The sequence below is a fragment of the Sebastes fasciatus genome, chromosome 15, assembly GCF_043250625.1.
Source record: "Sebastes fasciatus isolate fSebFas1 chromosome 15, fSebFas1.pri, whole genome shotgun sequence".
Lineage (NCBI taxonomy): Eukaryota > Metazoa > Chordata > Actinopteri > Perciformes > Sebastidae > Sebastes > Sebastes fasciatus.
Genome location: NC_133809.1, coordinates 4,891,219 through 4,918,006, shown reverse-complemented (window position 1 = coordinate 4,918,006; position 26,788 = coordinate 4,891,219). Strand labels below are relative to the sequence as shown.

The window sequence follows — 26,788 nt, the reverse complement described above, 5'->3', positions numbered from 1 at the left end:
AGCTGGAAACATTGGAAATATTCTTCTTTTAAGTCCAGTAAGACATCCATTTCTCATGCCAAGAAGAATCTAAATGAACAAACAAGTGCAGTGGATTAATATTACAGTACCAGGGACCTTTAATTGAACCAAAACACCGTAGGCAATTTGCACTGGTATTCTCACCTTTTAAATTACCGACCAGGCAGATTCAGGTACCAATTAACCACAGAAATGCCTTAAACCATATTATCGACCGAGCCGCTGAGATTAGACGTATCGGGGTGAAGCAGATCAAGTCTGTGTCTGAGGGATGAGATGGACGGACTCTCCGTAAAGCTCTTTAAGACTGAGACCATCCCCTACACGGTGAATTCCTCCAGCTCACCTCCGGTATCTGTTCCCGTCCCTTCAGCAATGTCATCAGAATACTTAAACAGATTTTTTAGTAAACGTTGTTGGATTTTAAAGCTCTGGTCCTTTTTTTTTTGTACACTGTTCTATTTTTTTTTTTTACTTAGTGTCTGGGCTGATGATAAAAACGGAGCTGATTATTATAAAATAGTGGATGCCCCCAGGCTGTGTTAGTCCTAAGCAAATGAGGCTAAAAGATAAGGTTTAGCTGGATCAAACTCCATTCTGCTTGGTGTTATGCTGAAGTCTAGTCATGTCTCCTGATTGCGAACAACAGCAAAGACACTCTTACTTGGGAGCATTTAGGTAATTTTCCCTACATAGTATATGTGCAGTTTGGTTCACATATAAGTTAAATCAGATCAATACAATCTGTATATTGGTCCTTTTTACTGAGGATGCCATCAACCTTGCTCTTCATCACGTACTCTAACACCTGGAGAAGCCTGAAGCCTACATCCTGTTCATTGATTTCAGCTCAGCCTTTAATACCATAAACCCCATCAAGCTCTTCCCTACACTCATGGACATGAACATCAGGTACTGCATACTGTATGACACTGGAACTGGAGCTTCCTAAGGGGTCGCTCAGGGCTGTGTCCCATCACCCGGTCTCATCTCCTTGTACACGAACAATCTGACATCCTAGCACAGTTCAGTAACTATTCACAATTATGCTGATGACACAACCTTAAAAAGGTTCATATCCAATAACAAGTACTACAAGATCCAGTACAAGATCCAATACTGGGGTCAACGCGAGTACTTCGAAACGCACAGCTCCACGAGGTGCATCAAGGAGGAGAACAATGCTGGTGCTACAACTCCGAAACAGCAATGGCTTTTCGGCTGTCACTGCGAGGGAAATTGACAAGGTTGTAGCTGGTTACGTGGTGGAGGAGATGCTAAAATCAACTGTAGAGTCTCCATCTTTCCGAAAGATCATTAATAAAATTCCTGTGACGTGTATAAAATGGAGGGAGCAGTGCCTAACAGAAAAAATATTTGCTAGCTACTGTACCTCCATATAATAAAGAGCTTTAAATGGGATATCGCATCTGTCATTGCTGCCTAAAGATGCCGTAGACGAGGCTATGCAATGACAATAAAGTCAGTACATTCAAAGGCAGGCGTACGGTAGGCTACATGCCCTCTGGACAATAAAAATACAAACATGTACAAGGACTTTTTGGTAACGCAAAAGTACTCTAACGAGTTACTTTTCTCTGTAGGTAACGTTGTAATGTTACAAGTAACGTTATCCAACACTGACTATATCTCAGGTGAATGCACAGGACTCATTTCATTTCTTGGCAAACACATAAGCAACACACTGGAATATTGCCTTGGACCACATCAGTAAAGAAGCCCAGCAGAGTAAGGGGGCCATACACATGTCGTGCCAGCTGTGCGTTTTTTTTTCTTTCTTTCCAATGTGCTTGGGAGGTTATGCTTCTGCCGTTAATAAGCAACCAAAACCTGCGTGCTGTGATGACGATGTTGCGGTAATTTCGCAGGAAGCCTCACTAACTAAAGTAAACACAATCAAAACAAAGATAAATGCATTTCCAGCACCGTAAATCCGTCACAGTAGCCTGATTTGTCTGTGTCAGTTTGGTTGACCTTTTCAACCGGGTGTTGTGCCGACCTCGGTCAGAAAGAGTGAAGCGCTTGGGAATACTTGCACGCCGCAAGAGCGTTGCCCTTGCATTTGAGAGTGCCTGCCGTGCGTCCACGGCATGTGTACGGCCCCTAAAGCACTTTGCATCTTTGCATAAGAGATGCTACACAAATAAAGCTGTTGTTGTTGTTGTTGTATGTTGTGCTGCTGATACTGCGTATTGAGCATTTTTACCATGTACTTTGGTCGTTAGGACGTTACAGTGAAGTAAGGGAATGAAGGGAGGTTTGAAATAGCTGCAATGATTGTATCAGTGTTGATATTGGATTTTATTTAGACTCGACTACAGGCCACGGCGGCTTCGCAGCTATTTTGGCAGCAGTTTGTTGACTGTTCTTTTCAGCGACTAGGAGAGATCGTAGCTGGCAGAAATCCTCTACTACTCCTACTTATAATTAGGCTGTCGGTACTTGTGAATGGGTTTTCCCACTGTGCTGAGTTTGGTTTAGTTATCTTGGTCATCTTTTTGTCCATTTGGAGTACAGAATGTAAACATGTGGTGGCATATCACGTTCAGGTCTTGTGTGTGTTAAACCGCTATCAAGGGAAGCATCCAGACATTCGCTCTCTGGATTGTGTTGTAGAACACTCCTGGCAAGCAGGAGTGGAGAGGCACGGAGCCACGGCGTATTCCCACGATCCCAAAATTATAATGTATCACCGAGCATCATCGAGAGGTGCTTCGTAAGGGGGGGGAACAGCTGCAAAGTAAAGGTGGAAAGATTGTTTTTTCTCTTTTCTTCCGTGCTCATGTGTGAACTGCATTCACATCCAGCCATCTGCTTCTGGGACCGGAGCCTGTGCGGGTTCAGGAGCAGCCACGCCGGTGAGAGGATACCTCCTTATCATTACGGATGATTCTGGAAACTAATTTGATGTGGAGCTCTACTGTACGTGGTCACTGATATCTTCATTGTATTCCGGGACGGTTGCTCATTCAGAAGATACCGGTGCCAATCTCTCCCACTCTACTGCGCTTTCACACCGAACCATCTGCTGTAGGCCTCGCCGCATGTGAGGCAGAGTGTTTGAGGCGAGGAGGGAGCGTGAGTCAACTCAGTGAATGTTTAATGTGTCTTGGGAATGCTTCTGAGTGACTGATTACGAAGACGCCATTTATAAACTCTCCACGATGTCTAGGAGGTTCATTACAGACACACTGCCCATTCCCATCGTTGTGTCCAGTATTATAGACGATTTCATAGTTGTAGAGCTGACCCGAATGCTTTGAAGCTTTGACCATTGCCACGGTAATCAACCTCCGAATCAGTATTCTAATACTTGTCTTTTGGCAACAACCAATCACTTTGTACGGAACCGGTTGAGCTGCGCCTATATTTATAAAACAACAACACGGAGGCTCCGTAGTCCGAACTAAGAAACCAAACTTTATTACTCCTTTCAATCTTGACAAAAGCAGCGCAGACCAGATCCTCTCCGCCTGGTCTTGCCTTTCACAATAAAAGCCCTTTATATTTACAGGTGAGTATTTCACATTTTCATGTTGTTAATTCGTCAAGCCCCCCCCCGCCGGTGTGTAAAGGCCTTTAGGTTGGTAAAATACCCAGATTTGTTAAGCTGCATGGCTGATAAATCCTGTATTGAATTCTCTATCCCCCGCTCTTTTTTTATAAGCAAGGAGCAACGTATTGAACATCCAGGCTGCAGGATTCTTATTTTAGACGGAACTGACTAATCTAATTTATTATTTTATTCATCTATTTTCTTTATACATTTCAAAAATATATTATTATGAATTAATTCTTATATATCTTTGTAGTACAGTAGAACATTTGATGAATTTTACATCATCCCTCTGATTTCATCATTATTGTGGATTATTCTCTTCTATGTTATATGTTTTGTAATTTATGCTATGTTTTGGTCTGTGCATTCAAATAAACAAGATTTGAAATCTCACTAAAGGACTTTCTTGGTTAAATAAAGTTATGGTATTGAAGGTTTGAGTGTGTGTGTATGTGAAAAGGTAGAGGGAGTGTGTGTGTGTGTGTGTACATGTGGGTCGGCGAGGGCATGGGTCAGAGGTCACACAGCTCCCTCCATCAACGGAGGTGGGGAAGGATGTGGGCAGACAGGAGAGGATGGCATGAGGCAAGGAGGCTCGGTGACACAGCCCCCGCATCCCCGCCCGCCCAAAAACCCGAGGGTCAGCAGTTTGCGGTGGCAGAGGGCACGGACACAAGGACGAAGCCGCGGAGCCGTTTAACAGCTTTATTGCCAGGTCTGATTCATCCTCACCTTCTGCAACGGGTGGTCCAAGAGGAGATACGTTTTAATTTGGCCACTAGTGTAAAGTGAAGTTTATCCACCTGCATATCAGCCAATGAAAGAATACTGTATCTACTGGAGGTATACAACAGTGTGGCTTAGAAAAAGCAAAATGAGAAAAGTAAACATTATAAAGAAATTAAATCACCTGTTTATTCAAGGTTTACACAACAAAATTATTTCCATAACTCTACATCCAACATGTCAGTACCTCTAAGTCTGAGGCCATGGTCTCTGCCGGAAAACTGTGGATCGCTCCCTCTGGTTTGAAAGTGAGTTATTGCCCCAAGCGAGGGAGTTCAAGTATCTCAGGGTCTTGTTCACGAGTGAGGGTCAAATGGAGCGTGAGATGGACAGGAGGTTCGGTGTGACGTGTTGTACCGGACCGTTGTGGTGAAGAGGAAGCAGAGCCACACGGTAAAGCTCTTGATTTTTCGGTCCATCTACGTTCCGATACTCCCCTATGGTCATGAGCTTTGGTTAGTGACCAAAAGAATGAGATCGCGGATACAAGCGTACGAAATGAACTTCCTTTGTACGGTGGCTGGGCTCAGATTTAAGACAAAGTTATACCTTCTGCATCGGCAAGTACACGAGGGTCCGCATGACGTAAATGTCCTCATCGGAGGGTGTATGTGTAAGCTCTGTGCCGATGTCTGCGTACCACCATTTTTTGTGACCGTGCGGTCAAAAACTACTGACACTAAGTGGTAGTGTAACGATCTACTGTGCTTGTGTGGAACACGTCCTCCAAGCGGACAGTATAAACAGAACTACTATGCGTCCGCGGTGTCTGCAGCTGTTTGACGTGCTGCTGCTCCTTCGCGTCAAAAGGGACCAGTTTAAGTGGATCGGGAATCTGATCAGGCCCCGGGGTAGACCCAGAACACGCTGGAGAGATTATATACCCCATCTGGCCTGGGAACACCTCGGGGGTTCCCCATGAAGAGCTGGAAAACGTTGCTAGGGAGAGGGACGCCTGGAATACTTTGCTTAGCCTGCTGCCCTCGCCACTCTGCTCCGGATAAGCGGATGAAAACTGATGGATGGACTCAACTATTTCAGGTGGCGAACTATGCATTTATCCAGTTAGATAGGTAAGGACTGGCTATATTTAGTTTTGTTCATTGTAATGCTTAAAGAGCTTTATTCCAGGGTAGCTAACTGGGTAGTAATCTACAGAAATGTTTTGTAATTCATTGATATCATTAAATTTATCAAATGTGTAGGAGCATAATTACCTAAAGCTCAAGGCCCAAATATAAATACAACTGTACTGGGATGCAAAAACCGTCATGTGCTACAAAACAAACTTCTACAGAACTGGCACGCTGGCAAGATCTAATCCAACATTGTTTCCATACCTTCTTGTACATCATAAACTGTGATGACAACACTACATTGGGTGCTTTTTCACAGGTGAACTAACAGGTTAACACCCTCAAATATAGCTGGTGAAAAGTCTCAGATCTGTCCTCTGATCTGCTCCACCATTCTTCAGAAACTTTTATATGTGAACTGGTATACTTTTCCCTCAGAGAATCATCAAAGGAAGACGTGAAACGAGGCAGTTGGCTCTCAGCAGGGGGAAAGTGTGTGTTTTCAGAGCGAGAGGAGGACTTTTCAGGGAGCTGCACATCACTTCATTAACACCCCACAACCTGAGCCGTATAACATTTGATTAGGGTAAAAAAAAGGGGGTGGGGGGAAAGTTCAGTTTACACATCACAGGCCATTGAGCAGCTTTCCACTCATTTTATGACATAATAGCAGGTATTTCTAACGGGGGCCTGAGCCTTGACACCTTGGTTGACATTCATATTTATAGCGGAGGGAAGGAGGTGGTGGTGGTGAGGAGGAGGAGGGGGGCGAGGAGGAGGGCAGCTTAATGGCGTAATAAATATGTGAGGGTATCTGGAGACGTTTATGCAGCTTCCCTCTCCCTGCCTACTCCCGGCGGTCTGCCTCCGGCGTAGTGTAAAGAATCTACAGCACAGTTAATCATGCGGGACGCCGCGGCAACGATCACGGACATTATCGCATTCTGCATTTCAGTCAATACCTCAGGGTGCAATACACGTCTAATATATGTCAAGTTATGTGTGATGTATGTCTGTGTTAGCGCGACGATGGATGCCGGGTAAATACACATGCTGTCATCATGAGGATATTTTTTGGCGGTACAGTAGGGAGGGACGTCACGGGGATTTAACAGCGTGAGACGCCAGTGAAGAAAAAAAAGCAATACTGTGAAAACTGACAATGAACATCAAAGACTTACAGTATTGTGCACCACAAAGGCATTTTTTACTGCCCTGTTATGAATCAATACACATGACTCAACTCTTACATGGCCAGGTGCTGAAAATTCAGGCTTTTAAAAAACTCACATTCTGGCCAGAAAACCTCTTTTGGTGCTACAATCGAGTGAAACAGGACTTTTCCGTCCTAAGGCGAAGAAAGCGAATGTTAAAGCGACACCATTATTACAGTATTTTGCATCATGATGTATTACCCCGCCAAAGGATGCTTCTGCTGGATCTCTGCTCTAATTAGCCGGCTTGCTCATCTCTATTCAAAAAATGTACTTTTATAATTTGTGTGTGTGTGTTGTTGCAGGCTGGCTAAGCTGCGCCTCAAACCTGTAGGTGCTGCTGGATTTGTTGGCTGCTGATAAGAGAAAGTTATACTCCTCCTTTTTTATGACTTAGAGTCTCTTTAAAGATTAATATTGAACTATAAAGGGAGGTGTGTCTGTCTGTGTGTCCTTCAGGTACCTCGAGAACTGCTCATCCGATCAACTTCACACTCGGCAGGTGTATTGCCGGGGACCCAAGGGAGTGCTTTGTCAAATTTGGTGCAATTTGGACATGTGGCACATTCAATGTTAATAACTTTTGAATAAACAAGCGAACAGCGCTCGGTTCAGCAGCGGGGGGGCGGGGCTTCAGGGCTCTGCAGACTGAGTTGAGCATGTCTTTGCAGCAGGCAAGTTTACAACTGTACTCTTCTTCTCTGGAGTCAACACGAGCGGATAGCCAACTGGGAGAACAATCGAACCAGAGTGTATTTCACTGGTGTGACCGTGAGAAAGCTGCAACCTGGGTGTGTTTTTACTCTGTGAGTAATACTGTATTTCCCCGCTGTAAGACTTGATACTAACTTATAACACTAATAACGTTACCGCCAACAGAATACATCCGCTAATTAAATCCGTGCTCTACTTTCTAAACGCAGCGGTTGTGTCAAAGCAAGCGACTAATAAACCTATTTGGAAATGACCTCCGCTAATGCCCGGTTCAGACTACATGATATCAGCCCGATTATAGCCCGACAGGGCCGTCGTAGGGTGTCGACTCGGATCGGGAACGATAAATGAGTGTTGTGTGCGAAAATCATTCGCTTTATCTCTTATAGTGTGTCATAGTTGTTTGTACAGTACGAGCGGTTCTCGAGGAAGCTGCAAGCAGCAACACCACAGGCCAAGTATTCGGCCCGTTCTGAACAGGCATGTTTTGAACGGGCATTGCACTAGTACACAGTTTAGGTAAATACAGATGTCATAATAAAGGAACATGAAATAGTCTGTACTCGAATGTTCCCGCAGGAATAATCAACCAGCATTGACTGAGGGCTCGCTCAAGTTGCAGTGGAGCTTATTGGACGAAAAGGCCGGTGCCTTCTACGGCACAAAATGGCTGCTGTGGTTGGGTCTGTCTATTGCCATCTGGCAGCTCCAGCACCTTCAAAGGGACTGTCAGATCTCAAAGGAAGGCTTTGATTTTAAGAATCAGAGAGTACAGAAATACACACACACACATATGTACACACCATCCAAACAGATGCACAGCAGACACACATGTGAGGAAGAACATGCACCTGAAACGCACTCTAACAAGACCCCAACAGGTGGGCTCTGGGTTATTCCAAAAACCTCCGACAGTCTCAGCAGGTGTTAGCCTGCTACCACGGTGACACGAGCCTCATACATAGTCCGAGACTTATTTCTAGTCAGTGCATGAAATTCACACCTAAAAACCTGCCAGTACGAGAATAAAAATGAATCAGAACTACAAAGGTGTGAACACGAGACAAACTCAAACAGCTTGGTCGTGTGCACCAGGGCATTTACAGCATGTTCATATATGTGCAGTACACGGCGCACAGAAGTATCAATCAGACAGCTGGTGATGGATGGATACCGTCTCTGCTCGTCTCAGACCCAGCCTCCCTTTCAAGTGCTCCATCTAAACTAAAATAAATGGGCTATTCTTGCAATGAATGTGGACAAACAGTTTTCTAGGATGTATTACATTGTGGGATAATTTCACTACTTTAAAAGGTAAGAAGAAGCCACATCTTTATGGTTTCACTTGTATACTGCTGTATACCGCTAGTTGTACAACTGCTGTGCATTGTACATGGATAGTTTTTATAACACGCATTCTTCTGGAAAATAGCCACAATGACTGAAAAGATGAGAATCCACTCTATCAATGCATATACTGTACTACATCTTCATTGTTGTGTACTAGCAGTAAATGCACACCGAAAATGGCTTAGCAAAGGGAAAGGAGAGTGCAGGTCAGCCTCTCTAAGTTAACTTACTCACTATTACGGCTGTCAAGGTTAATGCGATAATAACGGGTTAATGCAAATTTGTTGCAATTCTTAGGTTGTAGCGGGCTCAGTTTTAAAGCTAGAGTGAAGATACTGATAACATATGAAACTAGAAAGACTAATGAATCCATTGGTACCAACCATGTCATACTAGCTTATCATGAAGGAGGCTAAATAACGCTCCAAACTTACGCTAAATCTTGGCGATGAAACACTGTCATGCTATGTGAATGAAAATGGGTTCTATGGGTACCCACGAGTCTCCCCTTTACAGACATGCCCACTTTATGATAATCACATGCAGTTTGAGGCAAGTCATAGTCAAGTCAGCACACTGACACACTGACAGCTGTTGTTGCCTGTTGGGCTGCAGTTTGCAATGTTATGATTTGTTATGCTAAATGCAGTACCTGTGAGGGTTTCTGGACAATATCTGTCATTGTTTTGTGTTGTTAATTAATTTCCAGCAATAAATATATACATACATTTGCATAAAGCAGCATATTTTCCCACTCCCATGTTGATAAGAGTATTAAATTCTTGTCACATCTCCCTTTAAGGTACAGATAAAGGATGTGCAATTAATTTGCGATTAAATATGGACATTAAATGGATGAATTAAATGCTTTAATCCATTGACAGCCCTTCTTACTATATAACTTAATTATGATATGGAACCACCGATACTGCAGACAGTTTTAATTTGATGCCTACTTTTTCATTTGTACTCGTATGCAGTTTAATTTTCAAAGACAATAATCCATAAATCATTCATATCTGCAGTTACTGACTGTAGCAAGAGTTAGAATATATTTATTTTTTCACAATATTTTTCAAGAAAAACGTTCGGGCGATGTAAAAAATAAGTCCCAAAAAATTTATTTCAAGCCGTGGTTCTACTGAATTTCTTAAAAAGAGCTCACAGTGACATTTACATTTTAGGGCTTGAGCTAACACTGTTATCCAGAGCGACTTACAATGACTGTGACAGCACAATAAGCTTAAACTCCTTACAGTCAGATGACAAGCAGCCAGGAGTAAGAAGTACAAGGATCAGGGCCACGGCCTTAAAATCCCGTGACCATGCAACGACCACATAAAATGCAACGGACACCATTTCTCACTGCATCGGGCCTGAGTGAGGTGAATGTGGGCATAATTAGCTGCAAAATGTGTGTCACCGTTTGGCTGATGCAAGCACCGAGTAACATGGAGGAATCCGGGATGAATGTGGGAACGAAGCCTGAAGGGACAGCGCTGAAAAGAAAGCGAACGGTCCCGGTGTCGAGAGAAGCAGACGGCTGTAACGAGAGAGTTGGCCTCGTTGGAAAAACATGATTAGCTTTCTGTTTGCCGAAAATGATGTGTCAGGATGTGTTTAAGCCGTACATGCGTATGCATGAAGGCAGGGCTGCTATGTGTAACTGTGTGCCTTTCTGCATGAGTAGGACAAGGTAATTATAGTTAAAGCTCAAACTAGAAATGAGATTCCTACACAGTCTCAGTGGCACAATTACAAGCTCCTTTCTTGATCTGTAATGTTGTTCGGTTGGTGTTGTGTCTCCTCTATTTATTATACTCACAGTATATCACATCACTCTCAGTTGCAAGAACTGTATGTGTGAGAGATGATGAAAGTGTATTTTGTATGAATTTTGCAGCAGTAAAACAACACTTTTCAACAGCTCAAGTTATGAGGAAATCTTGCAGTAGACTATGAAAAGTGTTATGTCCAAACATAATTCTTCATGCATACAGAAAACAGACTTTTTTTTCCCAGTGTGTGTGGAGGGAGGCGGACGTGGGAGGCCAAACGCTACTGCTGAGTATTTCTAAAGGAATCACAGCCCTAATTCAACTCGACATCTGTGATAGGAGGTGCTCACTATATATCTAATATGGTATCTGCTTTCTCTCTGCCCCCCCACATCTTTTCACAAGTGTTGGCCCCGTGCCTACTGTACATCCAGGACTCAGATGGACCTACATTACTGTTCTTTTATCTTTTAGAAACTCCTTCATTATTACTTTTGCATTTTTTGGTGCAGATTTTTGGACAGGACTTGTTGCCTCAGGCACCTGATTCCACTGTTATCAGCTCATTAAATGTGCGTTATCAGACAGTAAAGAGAGGCGAAGTCACACCCCTTCCGGTGGACCACCATGGGACCTTATTTCGAGTCTGAAATTCGAGTCAATTTCACTAATTCTCTCTTATATATCTGCTTTTTGCCATCTTTAGAGGAGACCAAGCTGATTCCATGAAAGGCATTTTAGCAAACCCTGCTGTTGGGGCGTTTAATATTGGCCCCACAGTTTCCTGTAGCCGCTCCGTCCCTCTTAACAAAGGTCCAGTGCTAATTTTGTTTAAAGGCTAGCCTGAAGAGGGTCCAGCTGGACAACAGTGGTTGTGTGATGGAGAGAGGGCGGAGTGGGAGCAGGTGAAGGGGGAGGATGTTAAGAGGCATCCGGAGATGAGGGTGACGACAGCACTCTTGGGCGAGGTTACAGCCGAAAGGCACTTCAGCCGGCGCGCCGAGTGTGAAAAGCACAAACCAAAAGTTCACATTGAGCACAACAATAGCTCGGATTGCCCTCAGACACTGCCAGAGACACACACACACACGCACATATACACGCACATACAGAGAGAGAGAAACACACTCCCACATGCACACAACCTTTCAGCCACTCATTCAAAAGGTGGTTCGAACCCTTCAGGAAACACACTATGAAAATGCATTTCGTCTTTTTTTTTCAGGGAGTGAGTATTGCAATGCACTCAGTGACTTTTCGTAGTTTCCACCAGGGTCTGAAATTAGCACCCGCCACCCGCCAAATGCGGGTAAATCGTTGGCGGTGGCGGATAAAATCGTCAAGCCATCCGCCACTTTGGCAGACAGGGAAAACGCTGGGGGTTGATGCTTTCTGACGGATACGCAAACACAATGACGCAACGGCATGCGCACACTGTACTATATTCAATCCTGGAGCCGTGCAAGTCACTTCATGTCCTACAACACACGTCCTGCAAATATTTCAGAATAAAAGCCTCGTGTTAACAAATGAAGGAATTCTGTCCATTGAAAAAACGCTCGAGGGCTTTTATTTTGAAATGAAAGTTTTGATTTAAAAATAAGTCTTTACTTGTTTTCATCTCCGTAACATTTTTTACAGATAAAGACATTGAAACTGTAGTAACGTTGCTGATATGATGTCAATATACAGTCAATAGATCACCTTCACTGTCTGTTGAACCGTGTGCGGCTCGCGTCAAAAAAAGGTGAGACCTCGACATCTGTGTGGCTGCTCTAACCTGTTAACATGGACGCCGAAATAAAAAACAACAGGTAACGCAACCGCCATGACCTCCTGACGTTCCCTTTGTGGATGTGGACTGCATATAGGTCTCATTTTCTCATTTTGGTGGAAAAGGGGTACGAGTTTGTCAATCTGGCCAACCAGCGAGTCATGCCATGTTGTCAGGCTGCTGAGAGCTTGACAAAATAAAATGCCATCACAGTAACTTGGACAATGACTTAAAGAAAAAAAAAAAAACTGAGCAAATCTATTGTGGCTGCTGTCATCTTAGGAGGAATAAACCAATCACACGGGAGCTTTGTCAGGATGCCTGTTTTCTGTCCGTCAGCACTGTGAATGTCTCTGTGTGTACATTTGGTCGCCGAAACATCTGCAGTGCATCACACAATATATATCCCCAGCTTGTTTTCCTGAGCCACAGGTACGATACGACAGCTTGATGTAAGACTTCTTTCCTCCTTCGAAATCAATACATGAATTCTTGTTTTTTACTTAATTTTGGTTTCCCAGAATTGTTACGAGACCTGAAAATTGTCTGTCATTTTCAATCCTTTGTGCACCCTGCGGTGCTTCCCACCGTCTGGCAGATTGCTTTGGCATCGTCTGCTCGCTGCTTTCAAAGAATTATTGACTTTTTTTTTTTGCAGTTGACAGACGTAGTGGGCTCTGCCGTAGGAACAATTAATTATGGTCACTGCACTTCAGGAATGTACTTTCAATGACTGACAGCTTAAAATGCGGTTTTCTGAGATGAACTTTTAGAAATTGTTAGAAACCCGCTGGTTTTCAGAGATGTCCGTGAACTTTGGAGTATCTACAACATCTGCAGGTTTTTAATTAATATGCACTATGCCTCTACGGACACTTAATAGTCTGATTATCACATTGCCTGCACCGCAAAGGCCTACTATTCTGTAGATCATGTTTTTAGCTGTATTGAATGTAGAATATATTTGATAAATCATGTGCGTTATTCTACTAAATGATTTGACGCAGCAAAATAACAAAATCGAGATGAATAAAATCCATTCATGCAGACACTAATGCGAGCCATGCGTCTGACCTGGTCAGCTTTTGTGCTGCTGTATGGTGTATTATCTGCAGTTCATGTAATTTAAGGTTTTTCTTCAGAGCAATCAAGCCGGCTAGAGATAAAAGCATGTATTACAGTCTGTCAGAAAAGTGGCTGTACTTCAAATGAGGATAAAAAGTGAATAGATTGAAGCTTGATGTTTTTTTCCCCACAATTCTAAGCTAATGCAGCAGTAATTAAAACGCTGACTCATCTCTATTCAGTTGCAGGTAATTGTGTGACATCCACATACAATCGCTGTGCTGAAGTAATTATCAATAGGACTGATGCATCACTGCCTTGATTCAGATCTACAACTATATATATTCTGCACAGATAGAAAAATCAATCCTGCATTCCCGGATTACATTTCCCAGCGGCAGTCGGTACCGGAGAGCGCCGGTCCCAGAATGGAGCCTCGGGGAAACATCACGTCATAAAAAAGGAGTAGTTCAGCATTTCGAGAAATAAGCTTATTTGCTTGCTTGACGAGAAGTTCGATACCAATCTCATGTTGTTTGTCCAATATATACTGTAAGGCTACAGCACAGCAGCCAGGTTAGCTGAGCTTAGCATAAAGAGTGGAGACAAAGGGAAACAGCTACCTTGGCTTAGCTTAGAATGAGCCCTTCATATCTACATAGGGAGCGTTCTCACTCCCAAATAGTCAATTACAATAAATAAAAAAATTATAAATTCCAGTTCAGCTATTGTCTTTTCTGGCTTTTATGTAGTGTTTTATAGTTTTATAATTTTATAATTTAAACTTATTTTATTTATCATCATCATTATAGTGTTTATTTTACTCTATTTTATTTAATCAACATTTTATTGCTGATCATTATTATCTCTTTTAGTCTATTTTATAATATTAAAAATTTTATTATTTTAATACAATCTGCTTATTTTGTGTAGTTTCATAATTTTTATTTATTTATTTTTATTGTTATTTTTATTTCCTTGTATTTTATTTATCTTTTATTATCTTAAACACCGATCTCTTATTGCTTTCTTATTTAATTAACTTTTATATTGGTTGTTTTGGTTTGCATTAGTCTCTAAATCCATTTTTAACACTTTGAATTGCATTTGACTTGCTTGAAAGGTGCTGTATAAATAAAGTTTGATTGATTGATTGATTGATTGATTGATTGATTGATTGATTGATTGATTGATTGATTGATTGATTGATTGATTGTTTTTGAGTTCTCCGCTCCTTGATACAATACTATTAATCTCTTTAATGCAGCTAACACAGTTTAAAGAAGGAAACAAAATACAGAACAACTTGCACATTGAAGTAAAAAATGGTCTTGGACAGATCAGAGTCGAGACTAAATGTTCCTGTTCTTCTCAATTAAACATGTTTCCTGATCATAAACCTTGGTGATTTCAGAACATACGTTTCCAATTCTGCTCTAAAACCCATCAAAGTAATTCACCTTATACCACCATCTACTGTATATAACTAATATTGTAGCTGTCATGCAGAGATGCATGTTGCAATGGTCCATTTACCGAGAGAATATTTATACTTCCAGGTGTGAAACCTCAGCCCAACTTCTTTTTAAGCAACATTAACCAAAAATGTCAAGCTTGAACAGCAGCGTCATCGCGGTGGTGGTTAATCTACCTACCGGAGTAGCCAAAATCAATATTGACTGTCAGCGTGAGTCTCTAATTTACCTCTCGTCGCCGTGACGCCCAGCAGCTTTGTTTGATCTTCCAAACCACGGCGGCCACGAGGAGCAGGGACAGGAAGCAGCTGTGGACAGACGGGGAGAGAAGAGGAGGAGACACGTTAAAAAAGAAGAGGAGAAATGACAAAACAACTGGGAGCATCTGAGGTCCCAAGTGCGTGACTACGTGTATCAGATTCTGCCATACATAGATTAATCAACGAGCGCTGATTTTCTTCGTTGAACTAATGCATATTCATGTGAGTTTTGGTCTGACAGCAGCTTGACAGAGGAGGTGATTACATCGGGCTGTATTATTATTTAATGAGCTTGTGGACCAACGTTCGTTTTTTTTTTGCCTCCTGATAAAAAATAGATTAACTCCTGCTCTGCCAAGACGACTTTAAAGTAAAGTTTTAACATCACTGCAGTTTGTTCTGTCGACATCCAACAGCATGTTATAGCAATTACAAGTTATACAAAATTCCTTCTACAAGAAATACAGTTTAATTTCAACATTCAAAAACCTGCTCTGCTCTACGACAAGATATAGAATAAAAAATTTAAATATCTTCCCAGTTGCTGTATATAAAATAACTGAGGATGATGTCAATGGTTCACAAGACACAAGGTGTGAGTGAAAAAATGCTGCCAGACGGAGGAGGCAGCTGTCGAGAGCGGCGGAGAGGCCAACCACGATTTCCATGAGATTGCCAGGAGGGTCGTGAGGATGGTAAATCAGACATACACGATTGCTTCCTGTGTTAACACCTTTACAAGCACACATACACCTCCGTTTCCGAACATACTTTGACTTCAACTGAGATATTTAAATCCCGTATTTATTTCTGGATGATCCCCCGCTGAGTTTTGACGTTAATTAGCATCTTTGTCATCTTGTTTTGTTTTTTCTCTTCCTTTGGCTGAACAGGATTTCTTTAACACTGAGGAACTTTTTGTCATTTTAACTTGAGTACTTAAAGGTACGGTGTGTAGGATTTAGTGGCATCTAGTGGTGTGGTTGCAGATTGCAACCAAATAAGTACCGTGTCTCTCACACCTCCCTTTTTGAAGACTGCCTTAGTGTAAGCCGGCGAATGCAAAGCCGTGGTCATCCTTACCATAATATCACTACTTTAGGAGCAATGAAATTTAGACGGCGGCTGGCGGTACCGCGATTTTGCACTCTGCGGCTCACGCTACCACAGTTTCACAAGCGTGTCGGAGAACTACGGCGGTCTCCAGGGTGAAAATGCTGACCAATTCAACCTCCCCTCCTGCCCTCCCTTTGGACTTTCTCGCCCTTTTTACCAACTGACAGGGTTGGTTTTACATTGGAGTTAGTTGAAAGCCTGGTGCGCAACATACTGACGCTAAAGGGTGCGTCAGTATCAGGTTGGTGGAAGAGGTCCCGCTCCCTATGTAGATATAAACGGCTCTATCTAAGGTAATGAAAACACAATGATTCTTAGTTTGAGGTGATTATACACTAAAGAAAGCATAGTTATGAATATTATATTCCATTTGCGCCAATGGATCCCCCTGAACCCTACACACAGGCCCTTTAATGTTTGTTTTTCCTTCTCCATTTTCAGCGTTTTCAATGTGTGCAAATAAAATACAAACAATCAAAACCGTGAGTTTTCTTTGCACTCGAGACAAAATCACCTTGAGGTGATGAAGGTAGGGGTGACATGTCTTGAAGAGGTGGTTTTGTTAGCAGTGTCACTGTGTGTGTGTGTGTGTGTGTGTGTGTGTGTTCCCTGCCACCCTGCACTTCCCCTGGCTGCTTTCACACTCGCACTTAGGAAGCTGTGAAGACGACAGGTAGAAAACCACAAAAAATAAAGACAAAGAGAGTGTTTGTGTGTGTGTGTGTGTGTGTGTGTGTGTGTGTGTGTGTGTGTGTGTGTGTGTGTGTGTGTGTGTGTATGCGCAAATACATCAGAGACAACATCTCCTGCAATCTGAACTTCATTCTGTGACTGTCGCGCCTTTTCCCTGATTTCCTGTCAGCGCTCCAGCGGCTCTGTGGACCCAGACTTCCTATATTTCAGCTCACGTCAGTGTTCGCAACTGGCTGTGTTGATGAGCAAAGTATCAGCAGCGTGATGGCAAAACGCCTAAACACCAGTGATCCAAACATCAGCTCACATTTTCCTCCAGCAAAAAACAGACATTTGCACGTTCACGTTTTATGTGGAGGACGGCTCAAAAACACAAAGTTTTAACTAGAAAACCGAGCTGCGGGACGCTGAATTATAATGTCACAATGAGACCAAATAACTATGAATATATTATGTGTATTTAGGCTTTCACAGACTAATGAGCTACATTTTACATCAATAAAAACAAACTAAACTAAAGAATGCATCCCCATTATACAAACTCTGTCCTGTCACAGTCTGTCAATGCAGCTGCTGATGTGAGATTCATCTCAGCAGCGGCTGCACGCAGTAATATTTGGGAGCTAATTCACCATTTGTACAATTAACACCCAATATTTACATTATTCACAGCGTCACGCATTCAAATACTGAATGTGACAGAAGAAAAAGGTTAAAGAGGACCTATTATGCTTTTGTACTTTTCCCCCTTTCCTTTAGTGTGTTCTATAGTTTTTTGTGCATGTAAAAAGTCTGCAAAGTTACAAAACCCAAAGTCCACGCCAAATGGAGTTACACTGCTCCTGAACTAGCTGAAACGCCTCGCTTGAAGTCCCGCCTTTTCTTCCGTAACATGGTGATGCCACCAAGTAATACATTTGCATAATACCTGACTAGCAGCTAGTTTGGCACGCCCTCAAACAAAGATAGTTAGAGCGGAGTCTGAAGAGTTTGGTTCGGTTGACCAATCAGAGCAGACTGTGCTTTTTGGGAGGGGGCGGGCTAGGAGCTCAAACAGAGCGTTTCAGACAGAGGGTGAAAAGAGGTGGTGAAGCACAGCTGGTATGAGAAAAGTGACGCGTTTTATGAACATTAAAGCATCAAATGAACGCGATAATAGCGTCGTCATACTAGCTTGTCAGGAAGGAGGCTAAATAACGCTACAAACTTACACTAAATTTTGGCGAGGAAAAACTGTCATGGCCATTTTCAAAGGGGTCCCTTGACCTCTGACCTCATGATATGTGAATGTAAATGTGTTCTCTGGGTACCCACGAGTCTCCCCTTTACAGACATGCCCACTTTCTGATAATCACATGCAGTTTGGAGCAAGTCATAGTCAAGTCAGCACACTGACACACTGACAGCTGTTGTTGCCTGTTGGGCTGCAGTTTGTCATGTTATGATTTGAGCATATTTTTTATGCTAAATGCAGTACCTGTGAGGGTTTCTGGACAATATTTGTCATTGTTTTGTGTCGTTAATGGATTTCTAATAATAAATATATACACACATTTGCATAAAGCAATGTAAACATGTTGTAATAGAAACCCCAAATACAAGTATGCACCTGAAAATCCCCTTTAACAATCTAAATTATTTTAATTTAGTTCTATTTGAAGTTTGACTTATGAAAGAAACACCCTGCACATACAGTATATCACACTGTATAAAAACAACTGTTGCTTCTTGAAGAAACATTCAACTCAACACTGTTTACACGCACAATAAATTAGGATAAGTGGAGAATAAAGTCATGTTTCAAGTATTATCCCCTTTTCTTCTTTTGTTAAGAGATCGTAGGAATAATGTACGTGAATTCTCTTTAAAGGGTTAGAATTAGATTTAATCAGAAACTTCAAGTTGAAGCATAACTTCTGCAGACGTATGGGCCTTTCAGCGAGACACCTCGCAGATTTCTCTCCAAAGTTTGACCACCCTTTCAATATAAATGCCTTTGCCCATTTTAATACTGGCTGTGATGCGTTCAGATCTTTATTCATTGCCGCCCCCCCTCCTTCCCCCCTCCCTCTCCAGGCTGAGGAGGCCTCTTAAGAGATCCATCCATTCAGCCATCTTATTGATCAGGCTCCCTGCTCGCCGCTTAAAGAGCGACACGGTGCTGATGAATGACCCACGTGAATAGATATCAGCTACGCATCAAAGGCCTCCCTGCCCAGCGGGGTGGGAGGGAGAAGGACAGACAGACAAAGGACGGGAGGGAGTAGGAGAGGGAGAGACAAAGGGACAGACAGTAATGGTGAAAGACAGATAAGAGATTAAAGTGCAAGCTGAAGTCAGAACAATGGGCAAAGAGAGAAGCAGATATGGAAGTATATAAATGAGAGAGCACAAATCAAATTCTGAGTCTCCAAATCAACATTTATAACAGCAGACTCAGCAGAGTGTGCACTCCTTTCTGAGTCTGATCTCTCTATTTGCTCCAGATGTTTTGTCTTCTGAGCATTGAGATCACAAGGGGTTGCTTGCAATGCATCATTTTTGACTCGCAAGCTGCAACAGGACACATCCACATCAGGAAGTTCACGTCTTTTACGAAGTTAGAGTCTGCACAAGGAACAAAGTCAGCTTTTGAACATAGCGTCCTCTGTAAGGAGTGATTGGCAACCTATGCCTACTGTATATGCCGTTAGCTGACAATTTCAATTATTGTGGGCGTGTGGATCTGCACTGTAGATTCTGGTGACCCAACGTTTACAGTCGCCTACTTTATTATGTCTGATTCATGGGCGCCGGAAGTAAGGGAGAAGAAGAAATAAAAAAAACATTCAGGAAATCCCACTAACACGACCCGTACTTTTAACTCTCAAAATGACTCTGGCTTGATAACTAGATAATTTGCCAACAAATTGAATGTGATTTGAGTCATTTAGTGTCAACGCCTTTTGATTTTTATGATAATAATGTCTTGAAAAGAGTGCTTTTGACAGACAAAAAAAACCAAAATACTGCTCCCTGTCTCCATCAGGTGGTTAAAAACGCCACTGTCCCAGCTTTTATTTTGAAAGTAGAAGGGAACTGAACAGGTGACTCTCTGCTCGTGGTTTGTGCTCAAGGGTATTCAGACTGCCAAAAGTGAGCGCGAGCAGCTCTGATCATCACGAGCGTGAGAGTCCCCGTCGCTGGCTCAGATGTAGTTAAACAATTCCTCTTGAACGCTCAGATCCTCGTTACGATCAAGACTCAGTCCTCCCTTGCGCACAAATCTAATTCTGCTCTTACAAATTCATGCCTGTGCGTAGACTCGCGAGATACGTTCAAATTGGTTTTGAACTCTCTCCAGGCTTTCGTCGTCGATACACTTCCCCTAGCGAGAGACCAAAAGACTGAAAGAGAAACATATAGAAAGTAACAACAGAGAGACGGACTCAAACGCAGAGAGAAGAAGATACAGATGGAAACAGACAGAACAGTGCGCTTCATTTGATCTCAACCTCCACGAGGGGAAGCTGGCCAAGTTAGTCAGGCTTCAGCTCTCACCTCCCCCCCTCCACCCAACCTGCTCCATCACACCCTGAGCTCCCACTCTCACTGGGAACACAAATCAGCATCCAGCGGCAGATACTGCCTCACCAGCACCACCCGCAACAATCACACTCCTTGTTTGAAGCGTCATTGTCACATTACAGGGAGAATTCGCCACCTTTCAATGTGGATATTCAAACAGTTTTGATGGTAAATGTAGATGATTGAAGCAATAAATTCCTCAGTGCTTGTTGTATTGACCAAGAAAGCTGAGTTTGCAGCTGTCAAATCTGTTGTTCTTCCTGCATCCAGTAAGTTTTTGAGTTTTTTGAATCTGTCTATATGACTTTCTGGTATGAAATTGTAAACTGCAGCAATGAAATTCTTATATGACACAAGTAAAACTATGCAATGGGCAGTTGTAACTTTCCACCGGTGTGATTTGTTTTTCAGTAACATCTATTTAAAGCCACGCTGGAACTGATTTATGATGCAGCAGTTTTGAGTTTCGGGCCCCGCTTACAGTCACTATAGAGCTCCACGTCTACCTCTGCACGGCCACCGACAACAGATGGTGAAGCAGCGGAGTCGCGGAGGTTGAAGGAAACGGGTCTGACTGACACACAGTGTGATCTGATGCATCGGGTATAAATACAAAGACAAGTGACCAAGTAACACATTAGTGGTAATTAGAGGAGAGGAGTGCTTTTGACAGACACACGGTCTTCTGTTGGATTGATGTCTTCTTTAATGGAAAGTTCCTGCTTTATATAAAGGTTACTCTGATTTAAGTTGTTTAATACATCCTGTGGAGTTTTCATTGTAAACAATCTGTTTTGTTTGCATCATATTGTGTATATCCTCAAGGCCTAACAAGCATTAATTAATTTCCTACCTCATAAAGATTTTACAAAGTTTTTTTTATTGAGTGTTTTGTTTAATTTGGTTTTCTTCTTCTTCTGCTCATTTTATTGCCACACCAACTGTTCTCCCTCCCTCTGCAGAAATGTCATGTCAAACACACCTTTGTGTTTTACATAGGCTGGTAAAAGATATGTTTATGCTTATCAAAACTTTTTATTTTTTGGTGAAAAGTCTACAGGGTACCTTTAAAATAAACACATTCTCATCACAGTGTTTTTAATGACACCAGCTAACATGCAAAACAACATGATTTTCACTCTAGCAGCTAATTAGGGAGGTGTTAAAACACATTGCTAAAATCAGATAATGATTGCACTAAAAGTTATATTTGCTAACAGGTACCTGCTAAAGCCTCTTAATTTGCTCCATAAATGACAAGTTAAACAACAGGTTTGTGCACTCTGATTCTTTTTGTTTTCACAGTTTGGTTTCTTGTCATGATGACATTAATAACACAGGAAGTATATATTAACTAGACATGTTCACTATGTACAGTATGCACTAATATACAGCCTATGTTAAAACCTATATATGGGTACCTATCTTCCATTTATGATGTATACAAAACACTTTTAATTAATAAAATAATATTTATTTTCTGTGTAATCTCATCTCATCATATTTTGTGTTTTCATTATTTTCAATTTGTTTCACCTGTCATGTTATTTATCTGGGTCATGTGATTGCCTCCCATAGCAGAGGTGGGAATAAGTCCCACATGTACAAGTCTCAAGCAAGTCCCAAGTTACTGTGGTGAGAGTCAAGTCATATGAAATTCCAATTGAACCCGTCCCAAAGTAAATGCTGACCGCCCCAATTACAGTATAAAATGACTGTTTTTCTACAATAAAATTATTTCTATAATTAAAAGTAATGCCTGGCATCAATGTCACTATGGAAATATCAATAACACCATGGTCATGATTAAATTATATATTAGCTCACATTTGATAAATAAAGCATGTGTTATATAAGCCTATACATATTCATTGATTTGTTCATATCACTGCATGCTCTGCAGCGTCCTAGTAGGTTGCCAGGTTTGCATGCATTGCACTAGGAATCACCCAATCATGCTTCAAAAACAAAACGTAACTTGTCAATCTAGAAAAATGCAAATATTTACTAGTCAATACCTTTCGAGTCATCGGTCAAAGTCTAAGACAAGTCTCAAATCATGAAGTCAAGGTCAAGTCTTTTATCAATGTTAATCAAGCAAGTCTCAAGTCCTCAAATCTGCGACTGGAGTCTGACTTGAGTCCCCTACCTCTGCACAGCTGTTTTGTTAAAAGCCCTGATGAAGACTACAGTGGTCTAAACATGTTGGCTTTTTTAATGATTTAGCCACTATAATATGGCTTTTTAATATTTACTTCCTCGATGTTACTTGTTTCTATGATTTTGGAGAGCCTGGATTGCCTTCCCGTTTATGTTGTTATCCACGCTAAGTAGGTTTTCTGAATGACATTTCTGCACCCTCGACTTTAATAGAAATACTGGAAAAAGAATGTTTGATTAATCTGTCAGCTGAGTCATAAATGCATGCCAAGTCTAGGGAAATAAAAGACAGAATGTAGAGAAGGAAAGTTGTGCCTCATAAATAAAAATGGATTATAGGATAATTTGATTGGGGGTTATGTTAATTATGCTGCCTTCAAATGAGGTCGTGTTTACCGTGTTCATGAGAAGAGTCGATATGAACGCCCCCCTCTTGTCATATTCACAACTGTGGAAATTTTCTGAAAACTCTGAGTTCACGAGTTGTGATGTGTTCATTGACGTCAGAAATGGCGGAGGCTAGGAAGTTAATTTTTCAGAGTATGATATATTAATATATTGTAATTTTAGTTGAGTTTATTTCCTTTGAAATAAATGTTGACATTCCCAACGGCCTCATCGTACGCCTTTGCATTTCCTGCATTATGTTAACCTGCTTGCTATCTTGCTAAATTGTTAGCCTATGTGGCTTCTACACAACGACAATAACAATAATATTGCCGTTGCCTAGCAGCAGTTTTTCTCACGACTGAACGACTTGAAGTCCAAGCATATCGTGCACACGACTCCCCATGTTTTAACCACAAGCTCACGAGTTCCATCTAAAGACAGCATAAGTTCGCTGATGTATTGTAGATGTTTTCTTGCAATATATTGATACTATATTGGGTGATACCATTGCTACAATGTTGAATTTGTATACATCTGTGAGTTAGTGATTCCTAGCTTTGATTTCAAAGTCTCTTTAGCTGTTCAATGGTAAAAGTAGGTCCAAAGTATGATTACGTATAAAAAACTGGCAAAAAACGGTGTGTCAAGCAAACCTATCTCAACTAGATCAGGTTAAAAAAAATTATGGGAGCTGTCCGTTTCAGTGGCAGACTGAGTGTGGAAACTAAGAGAGCAGGATAGAGAGTGTATTATATCCACTGCTGAGGCCAGAGAGGTGAGCTCTGACGTGTCATTGGCTAACCTGACAGCGAGACAACAGCCACAGGGCAAACACCAACAGACCGGCTCTGTTGTCTACAGCCAGCTGAATACTAATCCAGCAGCCTGCCTGGCGCTGGCTTTTACCCCGGGTGGGAAATTAAACCTGCTCGCCAGCCAAATGCCATTTCGTTTTTCACTATAGCCGATATAAGTTTGTCCACTGAACCGCACACAAACCAGCAGTTGCTCAGAGGGCCCATTCTGCCCTGCACTTGTCACTGCTAAGCCCTGCAGCACTGTGGGTGGTGGGACACTTCCAGGCAAGTCTAACCCACCTGAAACAGAAGCAGTGCTGCACACGGCGCAGAATACAAATTTCTGTATAATCTCTTTAGTTTGTCTGCTCACTCCGAGCACTATAGGAGCTTGGAAAAGTGACTAGATTGTCTTTTGGTAAGGTAGACATAAAGCTAAATCGATTAAGGCATGTTCCTACAGCTAATAAGGCAGGTCAGAAGCATGCTGCTGCTGCAGTGTGGTGTGCACTGGTTGTCTACCTTTTTTTAAAACAGCCTTGTTCATTGTCCCCAATGCCAACTCACTGATGTTAATTAGCTACAAATAATTAAAGTTATTTTTTACACAGTTATTATAGATTTCACCTCTTAAAACTTGTTAAGACGACAGGCTACAGCTAATTAGAACTGCAGCCACTGTGGTTTGAAAATTGCAATTGTTTTGGAAGTTCAATAAAAGAGGGTATAAACCCGGCTTAATCTAACAGAGGCAGAACAGGTGGCAACGAAAGCCCGGTCCGGACTTCTTACTTTGACCTGACTTTACTGACATGATAACTCTGGTACGAAGAACCGTGAGTACGTCAACGGATCACACTGTTTTCAGTTGTGGGGATAATATTGTTTGGAGTGAAGATTGGGAGAGGACTCCTTCCTGTTGGTTCTGGGAAATCCTGGAATGGTTCTAGGACGAAGCAGTACAAACTGACCCTCTAGTGTTGTGGTAATGCACAGCATTTCTATAAACTAATAGTTTCAATTAATGACTGACTTGAACATCACAAGTGTATTGAATAATGACCTATTGACTGTAAGCCAGGAGAGCTCCACTTGTGCATAAGTGAACAACCCAAAGCCAACCGTGCTGCCCTATTTAGTGCAAGCTGGAGCTTCCTGAGTTCACCATTTGCAGCAGATGTCTCTCTCTAGAGTCAGTGTTTGGTTTGTCCGTTCGGGGCTACTGTAGAAACATAGCGGCCGGCTCCGTGAAGAGGACCAGCTCCTTATGTAGATATTAACGGCTCATTCTAAGGTAACAAAAACACAATGACTCTTATTTTCAGGTGATTATACACTAAAGAAAACATACTTATTAATATTATGTTTCTGCCAACAGATCCCTCTAAATGCTACACACGGTTCCTTTAAGTCTCAAACTGATACAAAGTAGAAGCAGCGGTGATAAAAACTCAGGGATAAAAACAAAAGCTGCAGTGAAAGAGGGACAAAAGCAGCGGAGGGAATATGAGGATTTAGAAATTGATTGGTGAATAAAGGAGCAGATTCCCTCTAAAAATGAAAGTAAGCCGAGCCTTTGCACCTTTCGTTCTGAACAGGTAAAGAGATCAGACCAAAAACAATAAAAGAACTGAAAAAAAAAAATACGGGATTTTCCACAGGTCATATTCTATTTCCTACAATCCTGCACTGGGGCCCGGAGCACGATGCTTCTCTTCAAACCAAAAAAAAAAATGCTTGCAAAAACAGATGAACGGCGAGAGCTCTGCAGCCCTTAAGACACAAGCACGAGGCGTGGAGCGAGGGAGGGAGTGGACACGAGGCTGATGGGATGGGAAGAAAAGACTTTGCCTCCCTCTTGGGACTCCCCTAGAGGGGCGTTACGGCACAGTTCACGCTCCCTTTGCTCTCCTCCCTGCTCATTACAGGTGAGGAAGAGGAGGAGCAGGAGCAGAGAGTGGAAGCGCGAAGTCAAAACGACTGATCTGACTCATTTATTATTAATCGGACGCAGAGCGGCTTTCAGCTCCTCGCGGATCTATCAGAGGGGAAGGTTTAGCCACGAGGCGCACTTCTTGCACTTCTCTCTATCTGCTCCATCTTCCCCTGGCTCCTCGATGATGACCCGACAATGAGGTCAGAGAATACAAGAGTGGGGAGAAAAGGAGGGAAAAAAGGAAGAGGTGGGGGGAGAAGAAAAAGTGTCAGCGAGGAAGAAGGCAGACCGATGAGGAGGAAGATGAAGAGAAGGTTGGGAATGTGGAAGGAATAAGAAAGAAGGTGGAAAGAGGCAGCAAAGAGAGAAAAAAAACAAGAAGACACACCAAGGCAGGGAGGTAAATGGACAGGCGGTGATGCAGCAACAAAGGTTCAGATAAAGATGGAGAGAGTAAGAGGAGGCAGAGATTCTCAGAGAGAAAGAGACAGAGGAGTAGAAAGCTTGGAGAGCTGGCGCAGCACCTGCGGCAGCCCCTGCTGAGAGCCCGGGGAGGCCCCTTAGGACAGGCAGACGGGGTTTGAATGCGAGTTAAGCGTCTCTCTACCTCTCTCTCTCTCTCTTTCTCAGGTGTCTCAGGGCGGAGAGAGAGAGAGGGAGGAAGAGAGAGAGAGAGAGAGAGAGAGAGAGAGGGGAAGAGTGCCTGCTGTCAGTCAACATAACAAGGAGCAAGCTGAGGGCAAACACTACACTGTGCACACCGAGTGTGTGCAAGTGTAAGTGTGTTTGAATGATATCATGTGCAAACTGTGTGTATGTACACGTGAATAAGCAGCAGGGCTTCCATACAAATATGTATTTTTACATTTTAATGGTATGAAGAGAGAGCGAGAGAGAGAAGGTGAAGGAAGGAAAGGAGAAAAGCTGCAACTAGCAACCTCCATGTTGGGTTTAATCTACAAACTGTAAATGTTATAACTAGGGCTGTCAAACAAAAATTTGTTTTAACGCCACCGATTTCTTTAACGCATTGATG

The 26,788-nt window shown here is 42.3% G+C and overlaps 1 protein-coding gene across 4 annotated transcripts in view; it reads right to left on the bottom strand.

The window, feature by feature from the left end:
* The window catches only part of atrn (attractin), a 178,025-nt gene that overhangs the window by 48,420 nt on the left and 102,817 nt on the right, over window positions 1–26,788 (bottom strand). For all 4 annotated transcript variants that reach the window (XM_074660833.1, XM_074660834.1, XM_074660835.1 and 1 more), the window contains one exon: window positions 15,063–15,141. In XM_074660833.1, the coding sequence (XP_074516934.1) occupies window positions 15,063–15,141 (79 nt within the window). The remainder of the gene's footprint in view (window positions 1–15,062; window positions 15,142–26,788) is intronic.